The 20,580-nt window shown below is 38.8% G+C and overlaps 1 protein-coding gene across 1 annotated transcript in view; it reads left to right on the top strand.

The window, feature by feature from the left end:
- Positions 1-20,580, top strand: part of NEK5 (NIMA related kinase 5) — an 80,535-nt gene that overhangs the window by 8,170 nt on the left and 51,785 nt on the right. Inside the window, exons 4-10 of the mRNA XM_066383728.1 lie at positions 6,102-6,199; positions 7,835-7,918; positions 8,008-8,078; positions 8,952-9,038; positions 13,930-13,984; positions 16,582-16,782; positions 16,862-16,943. Of these exons, the coding sequence (XP_066239825.1) occupies positions 6,102-6,199; positions 7,835-7,918; positions 8,008-8,078; positions 8,952-9,038; positions 13,930-13,984; positions 16,582-16,782; positions 16,862-16,943 (678 nt within the window). The remainder of the gene's footprint in view (positions 1-6,101; positions 6,200-7,834; positions 7,919-8,007; positions 8,079-8,951; positions 9,039-13,929; positions 13,985-16,581; positions 16,783-16,861; positions 16,944-20,580) is intronic.

Genomic DNA, 20,580 nt, shown 5'->3' with positions numbered 1-20,580 from the left:
GCTGGCTAGTCCTCTCACAGACAGGCAGCTAAGAGGCATTCAAATGGCAAAAACAGAAGGGAAAGCTGTAAGGATGCAATCCCTTCACTTGTACACCTGAATAAAATATAAGACCTGCTCTATATCTCCATCTATCACTCTACTCCAAAGGTAGGAACAAAACAAAACAAGCAATCAAACAAGAAGAGATCATTAGTCAGAAATCATTTACTCACTTAACAAATATGTATCCAGTGCTTACTACATGTTCTAGGTGCCAAAAATAGAGCTAAGAGCAGGCAGGTGAACATTCCTGTCCTCCTAGAACTTGTATTCTAGTGGGAAGAGACAGACAATAAACACATACATAGTATGTGAGATGTTTATAGGCTGTAAGAGGGCTGTGTGTGCCAAGTTCACCAAGGGGTATTCCCCATCTCAGCATTCAGCACTGAAGGTACTCAGATCCGCAGGCTGTAAGTATATAATGGAACAAGAGTGTCATCTAGTAATCTTCAAGCACCATCAGGGGCTAAAAATCAGTAAATAAATAAACACAGACACTATATTTTGAGCTTTTACACTGTACAGGGCACCGTGTTTCTTATAAATTAAAACCACTACATTCAAAACAGTTCCCTGTGTGTAGCACATCTTCAACTACTAGGTATCATATTTCCTCATGTATAAGATGCACCTTAATTTTAGAGCCTGAAATTTGAAAAAAAAAATGTATTACATAAAGTTATTGAACTCAAGTTTTATTCATCATAAAATTCATACAACTCCTCATCACTATCAAAACTCCCAACCCTTCTTACCAACAGTTCTGTTACTTGGGACATCAAATCACAGGAGAACTTTGTACATATTTGCAATCCGTCCCAATGCAAACTGATGTGTCTTCTTACATTGCATGACAGAACAATGAAATTCAAGTCCTCCTCTGTGTCTGATGACAAATCCCTCTCTCTCTCTCTCTCTCTCTCTCTCTCTCTCTCTCTCTCTATATATATATATATATATATATATATATATATATATATATATATATAAACACTATATACATATATATATAGCCTCATCCTCAGTTCCATCTATGGCATTTGAAATGCCACACTTCTTAAATGAGTTGACAATTACCTCAATCTTGATATTATCCCAGGATCTTTTCACCCAGGTACAAACTTCTCCTATAGTTGGTTTCTTCACTTTTCCTGCTGGTGTCAAATTGTCCCCAGAAGACTTCATCCATTGGTTCTATTCATCTCTCATGGCAGCTTTGAAGGGTTTGTTAATGCTAACATCAAGCAGTTGGAGCTGAGATGTCAAGCCTCCAGTTATGACGGCAAGTTTTTTTTTCTTTTGCTCTGCAGCAATCTTCTTTGTGTTTTTGTTATGTGTGCCCTCAACTGATCAAGCACCAATAGGGCAGGTTTGCATAAGAGCCCACCTGGTCTCCTTCTCTAAACTTTCTCAAACCAGATCTTCATCCTATCCTGATCCGTCCAACCCTTGTCATGAATGTGGACAATCACTCCTTGAGGAATGTCTTATTTTGGCATTGTTTTTCATTTGAAAATCAGCATAGGAGGCAGCTTGGTTCTGTCGGCACAACATGCTATAACAAGTGTATAATGGCTCTTTTCATGTCCACTTGTCTTCACAGTTATAGTTTTCACCTCCTTCTTACCAACAGTTCTGTTACTTGGGACATCAAATCGAAGGGAGACTTCGTCCATATTTGTAATCTGTCCCAACTCAAACTGATGTGTCTTCTAACATTGCATGACAAAACGATAAAATTCAAGGACCTTCTGCTCATAGCTATCAGGCATCTTTTGGGCAAGTCTGGTGCGTGTACGCATGCTTAGTTCATTCCGTTTCATGAACCGGAAGCACCAATTGTGTCCTTCTTTGAAATCAGTAACTTCTTTTTCATCAGCAATTCTTCTTGCCTCATGCTGAACCATCTTTGTGGACAGAGGAATTCCAATTGCCCTTTGCTCTTCAATCCTTATCTTCAATTCCCTCTCTAAATCAGGCCATTTTGCTGACTTGCCTCTCCTGGCCTTCTTCTGCCGTGGCGTTTTCAGTAGGGTTTCTTCTTCCCGTAGCCAGTCTTGGATTGACTTTTCAGTTGGAGGAGGACCAAACTTACATTCAGCAGCACGATTTCCATTCACTTTTGCAAACTGAATCACTTTTAACTTGAATTCAGCACTGTACAAAAATCTTTTCTGAGCCATTTCTGGGCAGACGTGACAAAATGTAACCTACTGTAATATACTGGTAACAAGTGTGAAACAATGAGCACAAAGACAACAAGCTCAAAAAAGCAGGAAATGCAAGTAAAAAAATCTACAACTGCTGTATAAAACACACCCAGTATTTAGCCCCCAAATTTTTTGGAAAATGGTGCATCTTACACATGGGGAAATACAGTTTTTAGATTTCTAAAAAAATTTTCTTGATTTTTTTAGAGAAAGTAGAGAGACAGAGAGAAAGGGTCAGGGAGGAGGGGCGGGAAACATCAACTCATAGTAGTTGCTTCTTGTATGTACCTTAACTGGGCAAGCCTAGGATTTGGAACCTGCGCCCTCAGCATTCCAGGTCGACACTTGATCCACTGCGCCACTACAGGTCAGGGAACTGCAAGGTATTTAAAAGAACTCTTCTGAGGGCTTTCTAGGAGATGAGCTATCGGCATAAATGGAGGATTCAGTTGTATCAGAAACTTTTAAGGGGCAGGCACTAGTAAAGTGACTCCATCCCTAGTCATTGATTTCTAATAACAACACCATAAGATGATATTTATTGTCCTCATTCTTTGGGTTATTATTGTGGCTCCCTCCATGTGGCTCCCTCTACTTATCCTCAGGGCTTCTCTGGAATCACAATTCAAATTATAACCCCCTCTCCTGATCTTGCCTAGTACTTTGTACTTGTATGCATGTGTCTATTTACATAAGCAATTACAAGTTGGTTTAATAGTTGTTTCCCTTTTAGAGAAAATGTAATGGATTCTTTTGCTCACCACTTGATCCTCAGCATCTAGCACACAATAAGAGTTTAATACATGTTTACTGAATAAGTGCATGGACCGGACCACTTGAGTAGATTGGAGTATGTCTTTATACCATGCAAAATGGATATTTATGGGATAGTATTTCCCTGGATACTGTTCTAAAACTAGAGGTCTTTAAAAAAATTTTTTAAAGACCTTATTCATTTTTAGAGAGGAGACAAAGAGAGAGTGAGAGAGATAGAGAGAGAGAGAGAAGGGTAAGGAGCAGGTAGCATCAACTCCCATATGTGCCTTGACCAGGCAAGGCCAGGGTTTTGAACCAGCGACCTCAGAATTCCACGTCATTGCTTTATCCACTGTTTCACCACAGGTCAGGCTGAAGGTAATTTTTATAGTATAAAGTACCTCTGCTGAATTTGTTTATATTATAAGCTTAAATTTTCTTAAGACATCTCTTCTTCTTTTTTTTAAATTTTTAACTTATTTTTTATTTTTTTGTTAAAGCACCCCTGTGTTTAGAAAAGCTAGAGCTATTGTGATGACTTTGAGTTTGCCTGGAAGATTGTTGAGACTCAAAACACCAAGCTTATCTGAAAGCCCCGAATTCCCTAGAACACCTAAAGCCTTTGCTTATCCTCAACAACTTGTCTCTGAACAAAACTCCAGCTCTAGCTCATTAAATATTTGTCTGTTGAGAGTATGCAAGTTTTACAAGTTTGAAGCAACATACAAAATATAAGGAAAATGTGGTGAGATGTTCCTAAAGCTAAGTTCATTCCATTTAAACTCCTTCAGTAAATATTTATCAAGTACCTATTATATACAGGGCAGGTTTTAGGTCTTGGGGATATAGCTCAATGAGCAAAACAGGCACAAATCCCTACGCTGTTGTTTTCTGCTGCTGCATAACAGTGACCACAAACTTAGTGCCTAAACCCAATACCCACTTATCAACCAGCTTCTCTAGGTCAGAAGTCTGGGCTTGGCTTAGCTGGATCTCATCTGGGGCCCTTAGTTCTCTTCCATGCTTATCGAGGTTGTTGGTAGAATTTATCTACTTGAAAGTAGGACTGAGGTCTCTGCTTTTTGGCTGGCTGTTAACTGGAGAGTGGTTCTCTGCTTCTAGAAGCCAAGTTCTCTTTCCTGACAGGTGGCCCTTGAGTAGGCCCTCGCCCACTTGTAATCTCTCACTTCCTCTGTTTCTCACATCTATACACAGATGTAAGTGGCTCCTGTGATTAAGTCAGGCCCATCTGGATAATCTTCTTTTCTGTCAACTCAAAATTAGCTAACTTTCATTGTACCAGCAAAATCCCTTTGCTCACATAACATAATCAATCCTGGGAGTGACATTCCATTATATTTGCAGGTTCTGTCCTCACTCAAAGGAAGGAGTTATACAAGGTGTGTACACAGGGCTATCTTAGAACCTTCTTGTTACAGGTATGGAGTTTATGTTTTAGGAGGAAAAAGTGGGAAAAGACAGACAATAAATGTTAACATAAATGCAATTTTAATGGTAGGTTAGAAGGTGATGAGTGCTATGGGAAAATCGAATAGGGTGAGGCAGGCCTGGAGGGGACAATTTTAAAGAGGGGGGTCAGGATCGGCCTTATTGGTAAGGTGACATTTGAGCTAAGACTTGAAGAGTCATGTTAATGTCTGGAGAAGAGCTTCCTAGGCCAGAGGAACAGTTACTGCAAGGCACGAGGCAAGAGCACATTATAAGTCCTCTAATTGGAACACTGAGTATTGTTTTAGGTAGGCTACCCTCATTTATAATCCCCTCATTTATACATTGTAACTTCCTTTTTTTTAGAGTTGAGTAAGAAGTTACAGGTGCTCTATGTACACACAATCCTCACAAAGCTTTCCCAGTTATTTTCCACTTGTCCCAGCCAATATTCAAGTCAATGACTTTTTTAGCTGTTCACTTTTACCAAGTCCTCCAAAGCATTGAATGTATATAGTTTTTGTGGAAATAATCATATCTTTCTTTTCCCATTCACATTTCACCAGTTATGTAATAATTATGATAACAAGTATAATGGCCATAAACATATTTGGGAACAAGCACAATGATCTTGGTGAGAATCAGTGGGAGCAGAGGTTCCTGGGAATACTATAGTCTCACAGCCACCAGTGGTAACCTTCAGTGGGCAAACAGAGTGGAGCATGCCCATTAATCTAATGAGTAAGTCAGAGGAGGGTTTATTGCACTCAATAATATGGTTGAAAAAGTGTCATATAAATAAAAGTTTATACACATATTCAAAAAGGGTCTATTTATTCTTTCTGGGGTGTTTGGAAAGACTCACAGCCACTATTTTATAGCAGATTTCTAATCTCTCGAAGGAATGTATTAATAATAATTCTTAACACTTATTGAACTGTCATTATGTGCAAGCATTGTTCTAAGCATCTGACATGAATTAACTCAATTAATTATGACAATCCTAAGAGGAGTTTCCATGTTATTATATCCATTTCATAGACAAGGTAATGTGGCACAGAGAAATTGAACTATGTTAGAGTCACAGAGCTAAGAAATGTGAGTGATAAAGTAAGCTTAGAACCCAGTCCATCTTAATTCTACAGCTAGAGATTTCAACTATACAGGATGTCCTCGAGTTATGACAGTCTCGACATAGGACATTTCCTATGCCTATAGTAACAGTGCTCACTCCCATAAAAACTTTAAAAAATTGAGATGTGAGTGTTTCGGCTTACACCGTTAGCATGGTATTTATGGACTACGTGGGCGAATAGTTTGGTTGAGCGCTGTGGGAGAATACACAGTAATGTGGCATTTGAGTGAGGGAGTTAGCATCCCTCAGTATGCTTACCTGCGCCATTTTGAATTGTTAAAAGCATAAGTGTTCCATTTGTGTTAGGCTAAGGTGTGTTTTGACTTATACCAAAATTCACGTTACATCGCTGTTGTAGAAAATGGAACTGTGTCATAACCCAAAGACCCCCTGTACATATGCTACATTTTTTGTGTATTATATTCCCCCTCTTCTAGAACTTGAAAGGCAAATGACTAGTAAATAGCTGAAATGTTTTCAGAACCAAATGTTGCCTTTTCTTACAGAGAACAACAAGCTGTTTATTGTGATGGAGTATTGTGATGGTGGAGATCTCATGAAAAGAATCAATAGACAACGGGGAGTGTTATTTACTGAAGATCAGGTAAAAACACTTCTAATTTGCCTTTTAGTTTATATGAGGGTATTAAATCCACAAGTAGTAGACTGTTTAGATGAAGCATGATTTTCTGGTAAAGAATTCGAACTACAAAATAGTGATCGATATTGATAGATTTAGTCCAGAACATGTTTGCAATTGAACTTAAATTGAATCTCCTTTTGAGAGTCAAGTTTGCTTGAGAAAAGATAGTGTCTTATTTTGGCATAATCTCACGTAGGATGACCCTGAGACAAATTTTCATGGCTAAAAAAAATCTGAATGTGGATGTTCCTTGGCCATTTTAAATGTGACATATTTAAAGGTTCACTCTTCTTCTAACATTTGGGCCTCCGTGTTAAAATAGTCATCCCCATTTGTAAGTGAGCTTCTATAGAAGCTATTCTTAGCAATGGCTTTTCAGTTTTATCGGTAATTAAGAAAGAAGAGCAAAAAGGTAAAGAATAATGGCCTCGCTTCTCATTTTCTCTCTCCACAAAGAGATTTTTTCTATACTCTGAGCTTCCTTTGGAAACCTCTTGGGAGTTGTACTCATGATGGACACAAGTACGTGTGTTGGGGAGGAATGCAATCAGGCCTGTGTGATTGTTGGGAAAAGTCACTGTCTCGAGCAGAGCCAGGAATGGCCTAATGTCTTTTTTTAGGCCACTGTTTCTTTTTCTTATTGCAGCATTTAAGAGCATCATGCCCATAATAACTTTTTTTTAGAGTTGAAATGTAATATTTTGAAAGTATAAATGATTAAGGAGTCAGCATTTCTAACCTCTGTAAACTTAAGCATTTTTCCTACACTCATTTACATTGTATTTTGAATTCCATATTTGTAGAAGCCCTGTATTCTTCCTATGTATTATTTTGCCATCTTTAATAAAAAATACTTTTCTCTACAAAATTTAGAATCATATTTCCTTTTGTTGGATGAGAACTAAAACTACAACTGAAATTTGGTATCTGGTATATAGCTTTTTTTCTTATTGTTTTCCTCTTTCTGTATAATTTAGTGGACAAAGAATCAATGAAATTTCAGAATAGTTTAAATAAATCTTTATAGGCATAGCACACATTTTGCTAAAAAAACTCATGGTCAGCTAAGGTGAATAGTCATGACTGAGAAAATTAAGCTTCAAAAAGTTTAAAAATAACATTTTTGTTTTTATATTATATATATTTATATTGATATTTCATTAAAAAATTTAATAATCTCACATGTCCATTCCTTTCTCTTTTTCTCTATCCTCTTGACATCCTGCTTCCACTGGGGGAAATCAAAAACAACCCAAAAGAACAAAAAACAATGATTCCAGGGTTATCAAGAAACAGGGCTGCTTGTCTGCTATCCCGACATAGTTAGCAACGTAGTGTTAAGAAAAAAGAAAATTGTGAACTGCCTTCATCTCTCTTGTGCTTTTATTTGTGTTTTATGTATGTGGAGTTAACTGTAATTTCACACATTTGGATCACTTTTAGCACATCCATTTTTATGGGTGATATATCTATTAGCTTCATTCATATAAACACACATACTTAAATATGTTGTTTTCCGCTTTTTGCATATTATCATGAAGGCATTTCAGTGACCACCAGACTCCTCATAAGTTCTGTTTCATGTTCCCTCTACAGATTCTGAGTTGGTTTGTGCAGATTTCTCTAGGACTAAAACATATTCATGACAGGAAGATCTTACACAGGGACATAAAAACACAGGTAACAGCTCAGAGAGAAGACAGAGACAGAAATGATCTTTTGTTTTCTTGAAATCTCTCAAACAACATAACATTTTTTCCCATTTATAGAACATTTTTCTTAGCAAGAATGGAATGGTTGCAAAGCTTGGGGACTTTGGTATAGCAAGAGTCCTAAACAAGTAAGTACTTTTTAAAATAATTTTTTTCTATTGATAAAAGCCCACATATATATTTAAATATCATAAGTTAAGACATTAAAGGTTTGGTTCCCAAATAATTTTATATATTGTAAATCCTAAAGCATTCAGATGAAATAAAAAGATAATAAATCATTCAGATGGTAGTTTTGAGACCAAAAATAATTGAGTATGGGCTGCCTGTCACCATTTTAGCCAATTAAATGGAGACAGGGAATGAATCATTTTGGTTACTTTATTCAGGTGACCAGCAATCTGAGGAGGCAAGGGTTATGTTTCCTTATCTTCAGCCAACCTTTTTAATAAGGGGAAGAAAAAAGTAGGTAATGGTTTTGGAATTTCAAGGAAGAGTTCATCAGATCTTAGTTAAAGTTCATTGGATCATAGTCAGCGTTCAGTACTTGGAGCACAAACTGCTTTGCTTGCAGTCCCCTGGGGCACAAAGGTAGATCACTCATAGGTCTCTTTACATCCCATAGGTCTGTTCAGGTATCTCAGTTCCTGGAACAAAGCTTTCACTATCATTAACCGTTATGCCCACTGACCATAACAGATCCACTGTTACTCAAGCTAAATCAAACTCTGGATTTCACCCTATCAGTAAAATTATGGATAATTTCTTTCTTCATTATTCACTTTTGTATTTTCCAAATTTAAATTATGAGATTATCTTACTTGATAATTGGAAAGACAGAATTCTTCCTATCTCTGGGAAATTATGACTTATCAATGTATGTTTATTTTAATAAGTGCATGCATCAAATTTTGTACATTTTTATACCTTTTTCTTGCATGTTCATATCTTAAGCCTGTTCTTATTGCAATAATAAACCCCATTATTTCACTGTTTACTAGTTCCATGGAACTCGCTCAAACCTGTGTTGGAACACCTTACTATCTGTCTCCAGAGATCTGTCAGAACAAACCCTACAACAATAAAACGTGAGTGGCTGACTATTGGTCTGAAAGTAAAATCTGATGCTTCTCTCTTTCTTATGATACTTTTGTCATTTCATTTTCTTCGTGTGTGAAATTAGTTTCCCAGTGATTGCCTCTGGCCACTTCAGTGTTCCCAAAAGCTTCTGAACCTATTTAGAAAAAAGCAAACTCTCTTTATTTAAAGACACAAGTGAGAGGCCTGACCTGTGGTGGCGCAGTGGGTAAAGCGTTGACCTGGAATGCTGAGGTTGCTGGTTCAAAACCCTGGGCTTGCCTGGTCAAGGCACATACAACAGTTGATGCTTCCTGCTCCTCCCCCCTTCTCTCTCTCTCTGTCTCCTCTCCCTAAAATAAATAAATAAAATCTAAAAAAAAAATTTTAAAGATACAAGTGAGAGAAAGGATAACATTGAAAATTGCAGTCATGTGATGTCAACTTTGTATATGATTTTCATATTGTTGGGAAGGAACAAACTTTACCCTCAAAATTCTTCTGGTTGGTTTAATAATCAAATGAACATGAAACAGGTTAGCAAGAGAAAATAACCAAATTTAATACCTACGTCTGTATGGAAATTGTGTATATATGGAAGAGACCTCACATGCAGGAGAGGTTCAGAGATAGAAAGGGAACATGGGTATAAAAGACATTCTGGGCTAGGGATGAGCTAAGGTCTTTTAGGGGTTTCAAGTGGTCATTGCAAGATGACAAGAACAGACTTTTAGTAAATAGATGTTTATCCCCTGCCCTATAGATAGGTCAAAAGAAGTTATTTCTGATAATAGCTTATTATGGGCTAGGCCCCTAATTCAAGTTTCTAGGTGGTTAAAAGGAGGGGCAGAAGTTTCTCTTGAACCTTTGGCTAAAGTTACCTTTGGTTTAAAGTAATCTGCATACCACTAAATCACATGTTGGGGCTGTTCATTCTGAACCCCCACAATGCCTCCTAAGCACTATTTACATTGCTGCAGAAAAATGTTGTAGGTGAGCAGATAGAAGGCAGTGTGGTCGGTGTCAGACCGCCACTAGAGTGGGAGCTCAGGATGAGTCACCTCAAGATGTGCTGTGTGGTATGTGGACTATTTTTGAGCTAAAGGCAACCAAGACCTGTGGGCTCCAGAGTAACTTCTGCTCCCCCTTAATTACGGGAATTTAAATTAGAGGCCTTGCCTGTAATAAGAAATTATCAGAAATAACCTTTTTGACCTATCTATAGAGCAGAACAAACTTTTTTTTCTTCTTTTTTTTAAATTTTTATTTAAGTAAGAAGCAGAGAGGCAGAGACAGACTCCTGCATGTGCCCTGACTAGGATCCACTTGGCAACCCCCCTACCAGACTATGCTTTGCCCATCTGGAGCCGTTGCTCCATTGCTTGGCAACCAAGCTATTTTAGCACCTGAGGCAAGGCCGTGGAGCCATCCTCAGTGCATGGGGCCAACTTGCTCCAATTGAGCCATGGCTGCAGGAAAGAGAGAGAGAAAGAGAGAGAGACAGAGAGAGAGAGAGAGAGAGAGAGAGAAGGGAGAGGAAGAGGGAGAAGAAAAGGGAAAGGGAGAAGGAGAGGGAGAGGGAGAGGGAGAGGGAGAAGGAGAGGGAGAGGAGAGGGAGAGGGAGAGGGATGGAGAAGCAGATGGTTGCTTCTCCTGTGTGCCCTGACCGGGAATTGAACCCGGTACATCCACATGCCGGGCCGATGCTCTACCACTGAACCAATCAGCAAGGGCCCAAGGCAAACTTCTAATTACTCAAAACCTGTTCTTATCCCACAGTGACTTTTCTCCCCTTTGAAGCCCCAAGGTACCTTACTTCATCCTGAGCTCAGGATGTCATACATACTTCGTTTTCCCTTTGTCTCTGAACCTCTTGTGAGTGCGGGGTTTCCATATGTCCATATGTAATTAAATTTAATTATTTCCTCTTGTTAATCTGCCTCTTGTAGATTTAATTATTAGACCAGCTGAAAGAACCTTGAGGAGAGAGAAATGTTTCTTCCTTCCCCACGCTTCGCTCTGCCACCAGTTTGACCCCATGTGTTGACCTCTGTGAGCCTCAGTTCTCCTATCTATAATGACAAGAGTGTTGGCTAGGTCATCATTAAGGTGTGCTCCACCTTCAAAGCCTAGCTAGTTTTTGTGTATATGATACTAGAGCCTAGTTCTCAGCAGTAATATTAATATACTTAGTGATAATAGATGAAGATGAGGTAATTTTTACTGCAGTATCAGGAAAAGGAAAAAAAAATCACTTTTCAAAGCTTGGCTGTCATTTAAACCAGCTGGGCTAACAGGAAGACTGTATTCCTTTTGAGAGTTAATTGTCCATTTGTTTAGAAAATTCCCAAGGGATAAGTAACTGTATAATTTTGAAAGATAAATGGACTACAAAAACCAGTTAGTAGATATTTACAAAAATAATAGTAATTATTTCTCTGCATGATAAAAGAACATGCACCAGAGGGTCTGGCCAGCAGCTGAGCAGACCACAGCTAGCGCAGGGCTGGGGACAGAGTGTAGGTCTGCTGCCCGCGGAGCGCCCTGGGTTAGCGCACTGTGCTGTTTACTTGTACCGTTTCTTAAAAATTTGGGTCAACATTCAAATATGTTGATTTGGTGCATTTGATAATTAGATTTTAGCAATAATTAGCTGACCCGTGTAGAACAGGGAACCCTTTCAAGGTTTGCCCCAGTCCTCAAGACACCGAGGGAGGCATAAGGCCTGCCAGGGTTCCCATCCAATGATCTGCTAAGGGCTCTCTGGGACAGAGGAGGAGTTTGGACCCAGGAAGACCAGGAAAGACAAAATTCTGTGTGATGGAGGAAAGTAGTCAGCGGATTTCTAGAAACTCTGGAAAAAGTCTATAAACCAATTGGAAGTTGTTTTCTACCTAGTCTGTGCTCATACCTTTAGCCCAGGGGTCGGTAACCTTTTTGTCTGAGAGAGCCATGAATGCCACATATTTTAGAATGTAATTCCGTGAGAGCCATACAATGACCCATGTACGTTATTTATTATCCAATAAAAATTTGGTGTTATCCCGGAGGACAGCTGTGATTGGCTCCAGCCACCTGCAACCATGAACATGAGCGGTAGGAAATGAATGGATTGTAATACATGAGAACGTTTTATATATATATATATATATATATATATATATATATATATATTTAGATTTTATTTATTCATTTTAGAAGGAAGACAGAGAGAAAGAGAGAAGGGGGGAGGAGCAGGAAGCATCAACTCCCATACGTGCCTCGACCAGGCAAGCCCAGGGTTTTGAACCGGCAACCTCAGCGTTCCAGGTCGGTGCTTTATCCACTGCGCCACCACAGGTTAGGCTATATATATATTTTTAAAGTGGGTTTGAGACTGACCAGGCTGTGGCGCAGTGGATAGAGTGTCGGACTGGTTGCCGAGGACCCGGGTTCGAGAACCCAAGGTCACTGGCCCAAGTGCTGGCTCATCTGGGTTTTTTGTTGTTGTTTTAAATTTCTCTTTTATTAATTTTTAGAGAGGAGTGTGTGTGTGTGTGTGTGTGAGAGAGAGAGAGAGAGAGAGAGAGAGAGAGAGAGAGAGAGAGAGAGAGAAGGGGGAGGGAGGAGCAGGAAGCATCAACTCCCATATGTGCCTTGACCAGGCAAGCCCAGGGTTTTGAACCGGCGACCTCAGCGTTCCAGGTCGTTGCTTTATCCACTGCACCAGCACAGGTCAGGCACGTTTTATATTTTTAACGTTATTATTTTTTTTTATTAAAAATTTATCTGTGAGCCAGATGCAGCCATCAAAAGAGCCACATCTGGCTCGCGAGCCATAGGTTCCTGACCCCTGCTTTAGTCTCTCACTCACTGCTCCTCCAGCACACACTCAGAGGAACTGTTGCTGAATAGTGGAGCAACTTACCTCACTTTTCTGAATCCTTCTGGTTTTGACTCTTTTACTTCCTTCTTGTTTCCTTGACATCTCATTGTATATTTTTTTCTTAAAAATATATATTTTTATTTTCTTATATATATTTTTAATTTTCTTAAATTTATGCTTTTTGTTCTATATGGCAGTGGTCCCCATCCCCCGGGCCACGGACTGGTATCGGTCCGTGGGCCATTTGGTACCGGTCCACAGAGAAAGAATAAATAACTTACATTATTTCCGTTTTATTTATATTTAAGTCTGAACAATGTTTTATTTTTAAAAAATGACCAGATTCCCTCTGTTACATCCATCTAAGACTCACTCTTGATGCTTGTCTCAGTCACATGATACATTTATCCGTCCCACTCTAAAGGCCGGTCTGTGAAAATATTTTCTGACATTAAACCGGTTCGTGGCCCAAAAAAGGTTGGGGACCACTGCTATACGATAACTCTCTATTAAATCCAATCACATATAAATGCTAAGCCCTATAGAGCAAGTCTCTAGTAAGCACATTTATTGCATTATATTGTAAGCATATTTTCCTAATTTATTGAGTACCAGATACTATATTCATCACTTAATATACCTTTGGCTCTGTCAATAGCCTTGAGTAGAATATACCTTGCTAAATCAACCAAATTGTAACTTTTGAATCAAAACAAATTCATGTTTCAGTCCTGCTTCCCTCCACCAAATACTCAATATTTCATGCACATTTTCCTTGAGCACATGATGTTGAAGTAAATATTGAAGCATCAGATGGTAGCAAGTTGATACACCTTTTCTCTGTTAAGATTCTGACATACTACAAATTGCTTTTATTTTACTTCATATGTTAGTAAGAATAAGATTTGATAATGTATATGAAAATGTTTCTAAAACTAGTCAGCCTGTATAAAACAGTAAAAATAAGGCCCTGGAGGATAAGGCTTTTATTAAGAACTATGTATATTTTTTAGTATATAAACTTTTATCTTCTCCAGGGATATTTGGTCTCTTGGCTGTGTTTTATACGAGCTCTGTACACTCAAGCATCCTGTAAGTATGTTAATCGTCAGATTAATATTGAATTATTGAAACTGCATAAATTAACTTCTCAGAAGAAAAGTTTAATGTTTGGTTTTATTCGACTGTTCAAAATTATGTGGACAAGTTATTAAGAAAAATGATAGGCCCTGGCCAGTTGGCTCAGTGGTAGAGTGTTGGCCTGGCGTGCAGGAGTCCCGGGTTTGATTCCCAGCCGGGGCACACAGGAGAGGTGCCCATCTGCTTCTCCACCCCTCCCCCCTCCTTCCTCTCTGTCTCTCTCTTCCCCTCCCACAGCCAGGGCTCCATTGGAGCGAGGTTGGCCCAGGTGCTGAGGATGGCTCTGTGGCCTCTGCCTCAGGCGCTGGAATGGCTCTGGTTGCAACGGAGCAACGCCCCAGATGGGCAGAGCATCGCCCCCTGGTAGGCATGCCGGGTGGATCCCAGTCGGGCGCATGCGGGAGTCTGTCTGACTGCCTCCCCGTTTCCAACTTCAGAAAAATACAAAAAAAAAAAAAGAAAGAGAAATGATAGATCTGTATATGCTGACATAGAAAGATGTCCAAGCTATATTATAAAGTAAAAATTCCAAGTTGTAAAATAGTGTATGTAGCATATTTCCATTAAAAATAAGTAGTGTGAATATATATAATCAGCAAAGAAAAGTCTGCCTGGGTGAAGTCTGTAGGAAACCAGGCACAAGCTTCCAAGAGCCTCCCCCAGTAGAGTCACACAGGATGAGCTAATTCTTCCAGCAACAAGTTGTGACAATATGTGTGAAATGTTATGTTATGGGAAGCTCATTAGAGACTCCATGCCTCAGTTATTTAGCAGACTGGTCATGTAGGTGCCCTCTGTCTGGCATGTACCAAACTTCCAGATTCCTAGGAAGAAAGCAGGTGTTAAACATAAACATATTGTTTACATAAACAGTATAGGCAAAGAGAGCCACTCTGAGCATTTAAGGAATGGTGGGAACTCTCCTGAAATCTAAGTTCCCAGATATCAACCAAGGGCCAATATTATCAGCAGGCCTTTCTAAGGATAGCAGCCATAGGCCTGCTGTGTTAACTGTTTTCTACAGAGCTGTTATCATCATCATCATCATCATCATCATTGTCCAAGGTCACACAGCTAGTAAGTGTCTTACCAACACCTGCAACTTTACTGCCACACTTTGATGCTAAACATGATTATTACAGTCATGTGTTACTTAACATCAGAGATACATTCTAAGAAATGTGTTCTTGAGTGACTTATTTGTTCTGTGAACCCTGGAGTGCACTTACACAAACCTATACGGTACAGCCTATTATACACCTAGCCTGTATGGTATATAGCCTATTGCTCCTATTATAAAGAATAGGCCATTGTAACACAATGGTATTTGTGTATTTAAACATTTAAACATAAAAAAATACAATAAAAATAAGACATGAAAGATAAAGTGTGTGTACCCATGCATATGTGTGTGCCAGGATGGGCATGAGTGGGCTTGGGGTGGGCTCCCATGCTCCCTTCCTCTCCAGCCTGCACCCCTTGCTCCATCGCCAACCCCAGGCCCCAGCCAAGGCAGGGCACAGGGCGTGTGGACAGCACTCTACCTATTCATCTGTTTAAACTACCCAGAGCTCGTGATAAATTTAATACTGTAGATGGGTCCAGCCTTTTCTTTTCTTTGTTGTTTATAATCTATTACAGTCTTGTTGGACCACTGTTGTATGTGGACCATGGTTGACTAAAACATTCTTATGTAACACGTGGTTGTAAGTATAAATAACTGGTGATTTCATACAATGGAAGATTTTCTAGTTTATGAAGATTTTGTGGAAATGTTTATGTTATGTTAATTTAAAAAAAAAAAAGATGTAAAAGTTCATATAATTATGTCCTCAACTCTATAAAATAGACATTACTTTTTAAAAAGTCTAGGAGGAACTATACCTCTGGGTGGTAAAATTATACATATTTTACCTGCCTATTTATAACTTCCTGTACCTTCCCCTTCTAGTTTTCTAGAGTGCACAAATACTATTTTGATAATAAAAAAGTGAAACACAAAATATTGTTTTAAATAACATGGGATTTTGCCTGACCAGGCAGTGGCGCAGTGGATAGAGCTTTGGACTGGGATGCGGAGGACCCAGGTTCGAGATCCCGAGTTCGCCAGCTTGAGTGCGGGCTCATCTGGCTTGAGCAAAAGCTCACCAGCTTGGACCCAAGGTCACTGGCTCAAGCAAGGGGTTACTCGGTCTGCTGAAGGCCCGCTGTCAAGGCACATATGAGAAAGCAATCAATAAACAACTAAGGTGTCGCAAGGAAAAACTGATGATTGATGCTTCTCATCTCTCTCTGTCTGTCCCTGTCTACCCCTCTTTCTAACTCTCTTTGTCCCTATAAAAAAAGAAAAGAAAAAAAGAAAAAAAATAACATGGGATTTCATTGAATTACTGCCTACAGTATCTACTTATAAACTATTAGTTGATGAAAACAATTTAAGGTGGATCATGGTGCTTTGAACTGAACATTAAAACATTGTTTTGCTTCTTGATATTACTTTAAATAATAGTATTGAATTTTTCCCTAATTGAGTGTTATTGTCCTTTCAGTTTGAGGGTAACAACTTACACCAGCTGGTTCTGAAGATTTGTCAGGCACGTTTTGCCCCAGTATCTCCACGGTTTTCCTATGACCTGCAGTCCTTGATATCACAGCTCTTCAAAGTATCTCCCCGAGATCGGCCATCTATTAACTCAATTTTGAAAAAACCTTTTTTAGAGAATCTTATTGCCAAATGCTTGACTCCTGAGGTGAGTTCCGAGTTGATTCTGTCTGGGTTTTGACAGAAGTTTTGGTCAGCTGGCCCTCGACATGCGTGCTCAATTTCAGGTCATTCAGGAAGAATTCGGTCACGCCCTGACGCCTAGCACGGGAGTGTCAGCTCCTCAGTCTGCTGGGAAGGTGGTCCAAGGTAAGAACGACTTCACTGTCAATCAAAAACAGTATATATGTCTCACATGAGTTATAGTTTATGGCTGACAATATTAGCAGGGAAATGTCACCAATTATATTGAACATGAACATTTAAAAAAAATATGAGCAGCCTGACCAGGCAGTGGTGCAGTGGATAGAGAGTCGGACTGGGATGCGGAAGACCCGGGTTCAAGACCCCAAGGTCGCCAGCTTGAGGGAGGGCTCATCTGGTTTGAGCAAAAGCTCACCAGCTTGAGCCCAAGGTCACTGGCTCGAGCAAGAGGTTACTCGGTCTGCTGAAGGCCCGCGGTCAAGGCATATAAAAAAAAAAAAGAGCAGGAGAAAAATCTTCTTGTCCAAGGGTGACTAGTGGGTGTGCCTGTATATCTAGCTCGTGTTACCTGGAGGAACCATCTCTTTTCTCTTTACTCAGGAAAACTGCATGAGGCAGTGGATTTACTAATACAGAGATGCTTGAAGAGGTAGAACCCAACTTAACTTTTGTATAGAGGAGGTATGGAGAGTGAGAGAGGGTTCACATACAGACATGGGTTGATGACATGAAGCTTATGTTTTTTGAAATAGAGGGGAAGAACTGGCCATTAAGAATTCTCTTGGGAAGTCCCATTGGAGCTGAAGTTAGGATCTTGGACCTGATCAGTAACAGTAGAAGCATAACTATGTGACCCCCAAAGAAAGCTGGTGATACTTTATGGTAATGTTAAGCAAAAAAAATTTTAGTGTCAGGAATCAGCTGATTACATGAAGTGCTCCGTGTGTGAGTGTGTGTGTGTGTATCAGAGAGAAAGAGAGAGAGAGAGAGAGAGAGAGATCAGTAAAGGGAAAATACTAATTCAATCACTGGGGAACAAATTTTTTTTCATTTTCTGTTGCGTGGGGTTTTAGAACTGTTTCTATATATTTCTGCATCACTGATTCCAAATCTGAAATCCATTTTTTGGTGCACGCTCTAGTTTTTATGCAATTTTAATTTCTTTTTGTTACAGTTAATGGCATGCACTGGTTTTTAAATTGGAGTTAAAGGGCAATGACTCTTGGATTGAACATACCACAAGGCAATTAATGTTTTACAAACATCACTTTTTCATAATTGTAGTTGTTTTTAAATGTAAAAAATTATTATCTGATAAAAACATACTCTTATTTTGTATTGAGCTCCTCATATTGTGTGTCATAATTGTGAGGAAATGCTTCATGACTGGACAAAAGGAAAATGCAAAGGAATGCCTTTTGGTATTCCCATAGTTTGGCATGAACCTAATGACCACAGCAGTAACTGTTATTTCTGTCTGATCCATACAAAGGGCATCGGTAAGAAAAAACGGCATATGATCACATATCCTAATATTCCTTCAGCAACACGACATATCCCACACTCTGAGACACTCCCAGTTCCAGTTTTCAATGGTTTTAGTACTTCTAAAGACGAAGAAAGTAAACATGGTTATCAAGTGTATTTTGATAAGATGCATGAGGAAATGGTTGTAGAATCTGAAGGGTCTTCTTCTGATGCCAAGCAGTCATTAACCCCTCAGCAGTTTAGCCAACCCGAATTAAATGACTTAATAAGAGATTTGGGTCTATCAAAGAAAGCAGCTGAATTATTAGCCTCCAGGTTTCAAGAAAAGAATGTACTTTACTGATCAGCTAAAGTATCCCATTTCAGGAAGCGTGAACAAATTTTCCAAAGACAAACACTTTGTTTACCATCATGATATCAGTAGTCTTCTCAGCCAGCTAGGTGTTACCACTTACAGTCCAACAGAATGGCGGCTATTTCTTGACAGCTCTAAACAGAGTCTGAAATGTGTTCTCCTACACAACGGTAATGTTTATGCAGCGGTTCCAATTGGTTATTCAACTCATCTGTGAGAAGATTATAATGACATAAAAATTGTCCTCAACTTTCTGAAGTATGAGGAGCATAACTGGATCATTTGTGTGGATCGTAAAATGGCAAATTTCCTGCTAGGACAACAGAGAGGTTTCACAAAGTATCCTTGCTTTCTGTGTTTGTGGGACAGCCAAGCCTGGAAGAAACACTGGACACAGAAGGAGTGGCCAAAACGTGAAGCTCTGGAAGTAGGGGTGCAAAATATTGTGAATGAACCTGTAGTTAATCAAGACAGAATAATTTTTCCCCCACTTCACATCAAACTTGGCTTAATGAAGCGGTTTGTTCAGGCTTTGAATAGAGAAAGTGAGTGCTTTCAGCATATTATTTCTGCTTTTCCTGCCTTGTCTTTCAAGAAGATAAAAACAGGTGTATTTGATGGACCTCAAATTCGAAGCCTCATATGTGACGAAGAATTTGCCATGAAGATGAATAAGGAGGAGAAAGCAGCATGGCAGTCTTTTGTGGCAGTTACAAAGAACTTCCTTGGCAACAAAAAAGCAGAAAACTATGAACTTCTGGTTCAAAGGATGCTGTTGGCTTTCCGTGACATTGGATGTAACATGAGCATTAAAATTCACTTCCTGAACAGTCACCTTGATAAGTTTCCCGAAACTCTTGGAGCTGTTAGTGATGAGCAGACTACTGCTGAAGCATCAAACGAGATTGTCCTCAACAAGTACACAAACGCAAGAGCTACAAACACAAATTTTTGCCTGAATAGAATTTAAATAAGTTTTGTGCAAATTTTATGATTAAAATATGTGTTTTAATGTTCTATTTTGAAATTGTAGACAAATTCTGATGCAATTATATCTTTTGGTGTATTAGTGTATTTACTGCATTATATAAATTATTATATTTTCACAAAGATGATGCCCAAGAAGATATTCTACTTCATTATGTTAAACTAAATGTTGAAAATTTTACAATAACATGAAAACTTAAAATCTTGAATTGCAAAAAATCTGTATCTTACAGAGAAACACTAATGTCAGATTTGAGATCAGCACACTTGAATTAGGTAAGAACAAGTGTTTTTGTGGATGCAACAAAAATTTTGTTCCCCAGTGTATTGTGAAAATAAGAGGAGCATAATTGAGCCAGAAGAACATCTGAATTTGAAGGATGAGGGGGACTAGAAAATCTCTCTCAGGACTCAGTGATAGGGAAATACTATCCACTGTGGTAGAGAAAGTAAAATTGAGGAAAGTCATAAAGGGAAAATGAATGAATTAACCTCTTTGTCATGTTTAATTTGGTTTGGCACCATTATGTATTGGTTTAGATTGAGAATGTTAAGAAAGTAGGTAAGTAGAAAATGAGAGAAACTGCATTGTCCACAGCTCTAATATAGGAAAGACAAAAAAACAAGAACAGATTTGAATGGTGATGAAGAAAACATATTAGAACATGTTTCAAACAACAATGTGACGTGGATGTTGTGTCCTGATAATCTAAGTTCTGACAACTGTGTTTAATTTAATTATTTGTGATATTATATTATGCATATTGTTTCTGTAAATGTTGACATTAATTTTTAATTTTTTAAAAAGTGATATTATACATTACTAGAAATATGTAAAGGAACCTTGGAAAAACAGCTTTCTCCATTCAAAGAAAATGTATAATAATTTTCCATCAGCACTTTCTCACTGGGAATAAATGTCTCTGGGTAAAAACTTACTGTGCTATGAAATGTCCCATATGTTTATACTCT

The sequence above is a fragment of the Saccopteryx leptura genome, chromosome 4, assembly GCF_036850995.1.
Source record: "Saccopteryx leptura isolate mSacLep1 chromosome 4, mSacLep1_pri_phased_curated, whole genome shotgun sequence".
NCBI classification, from domain to species: Eukaryota; Metazoa; Chordata; class Mammalia; order Chiroptera; family Emballonuridae; genus Saccopteryx; species Saccopteryx leptura.
The sequence above is the reverse complement of the archived record's forward strand: the minus strand, read 5'-3'. Positions and strand labels throughout refer to the sequence as shown.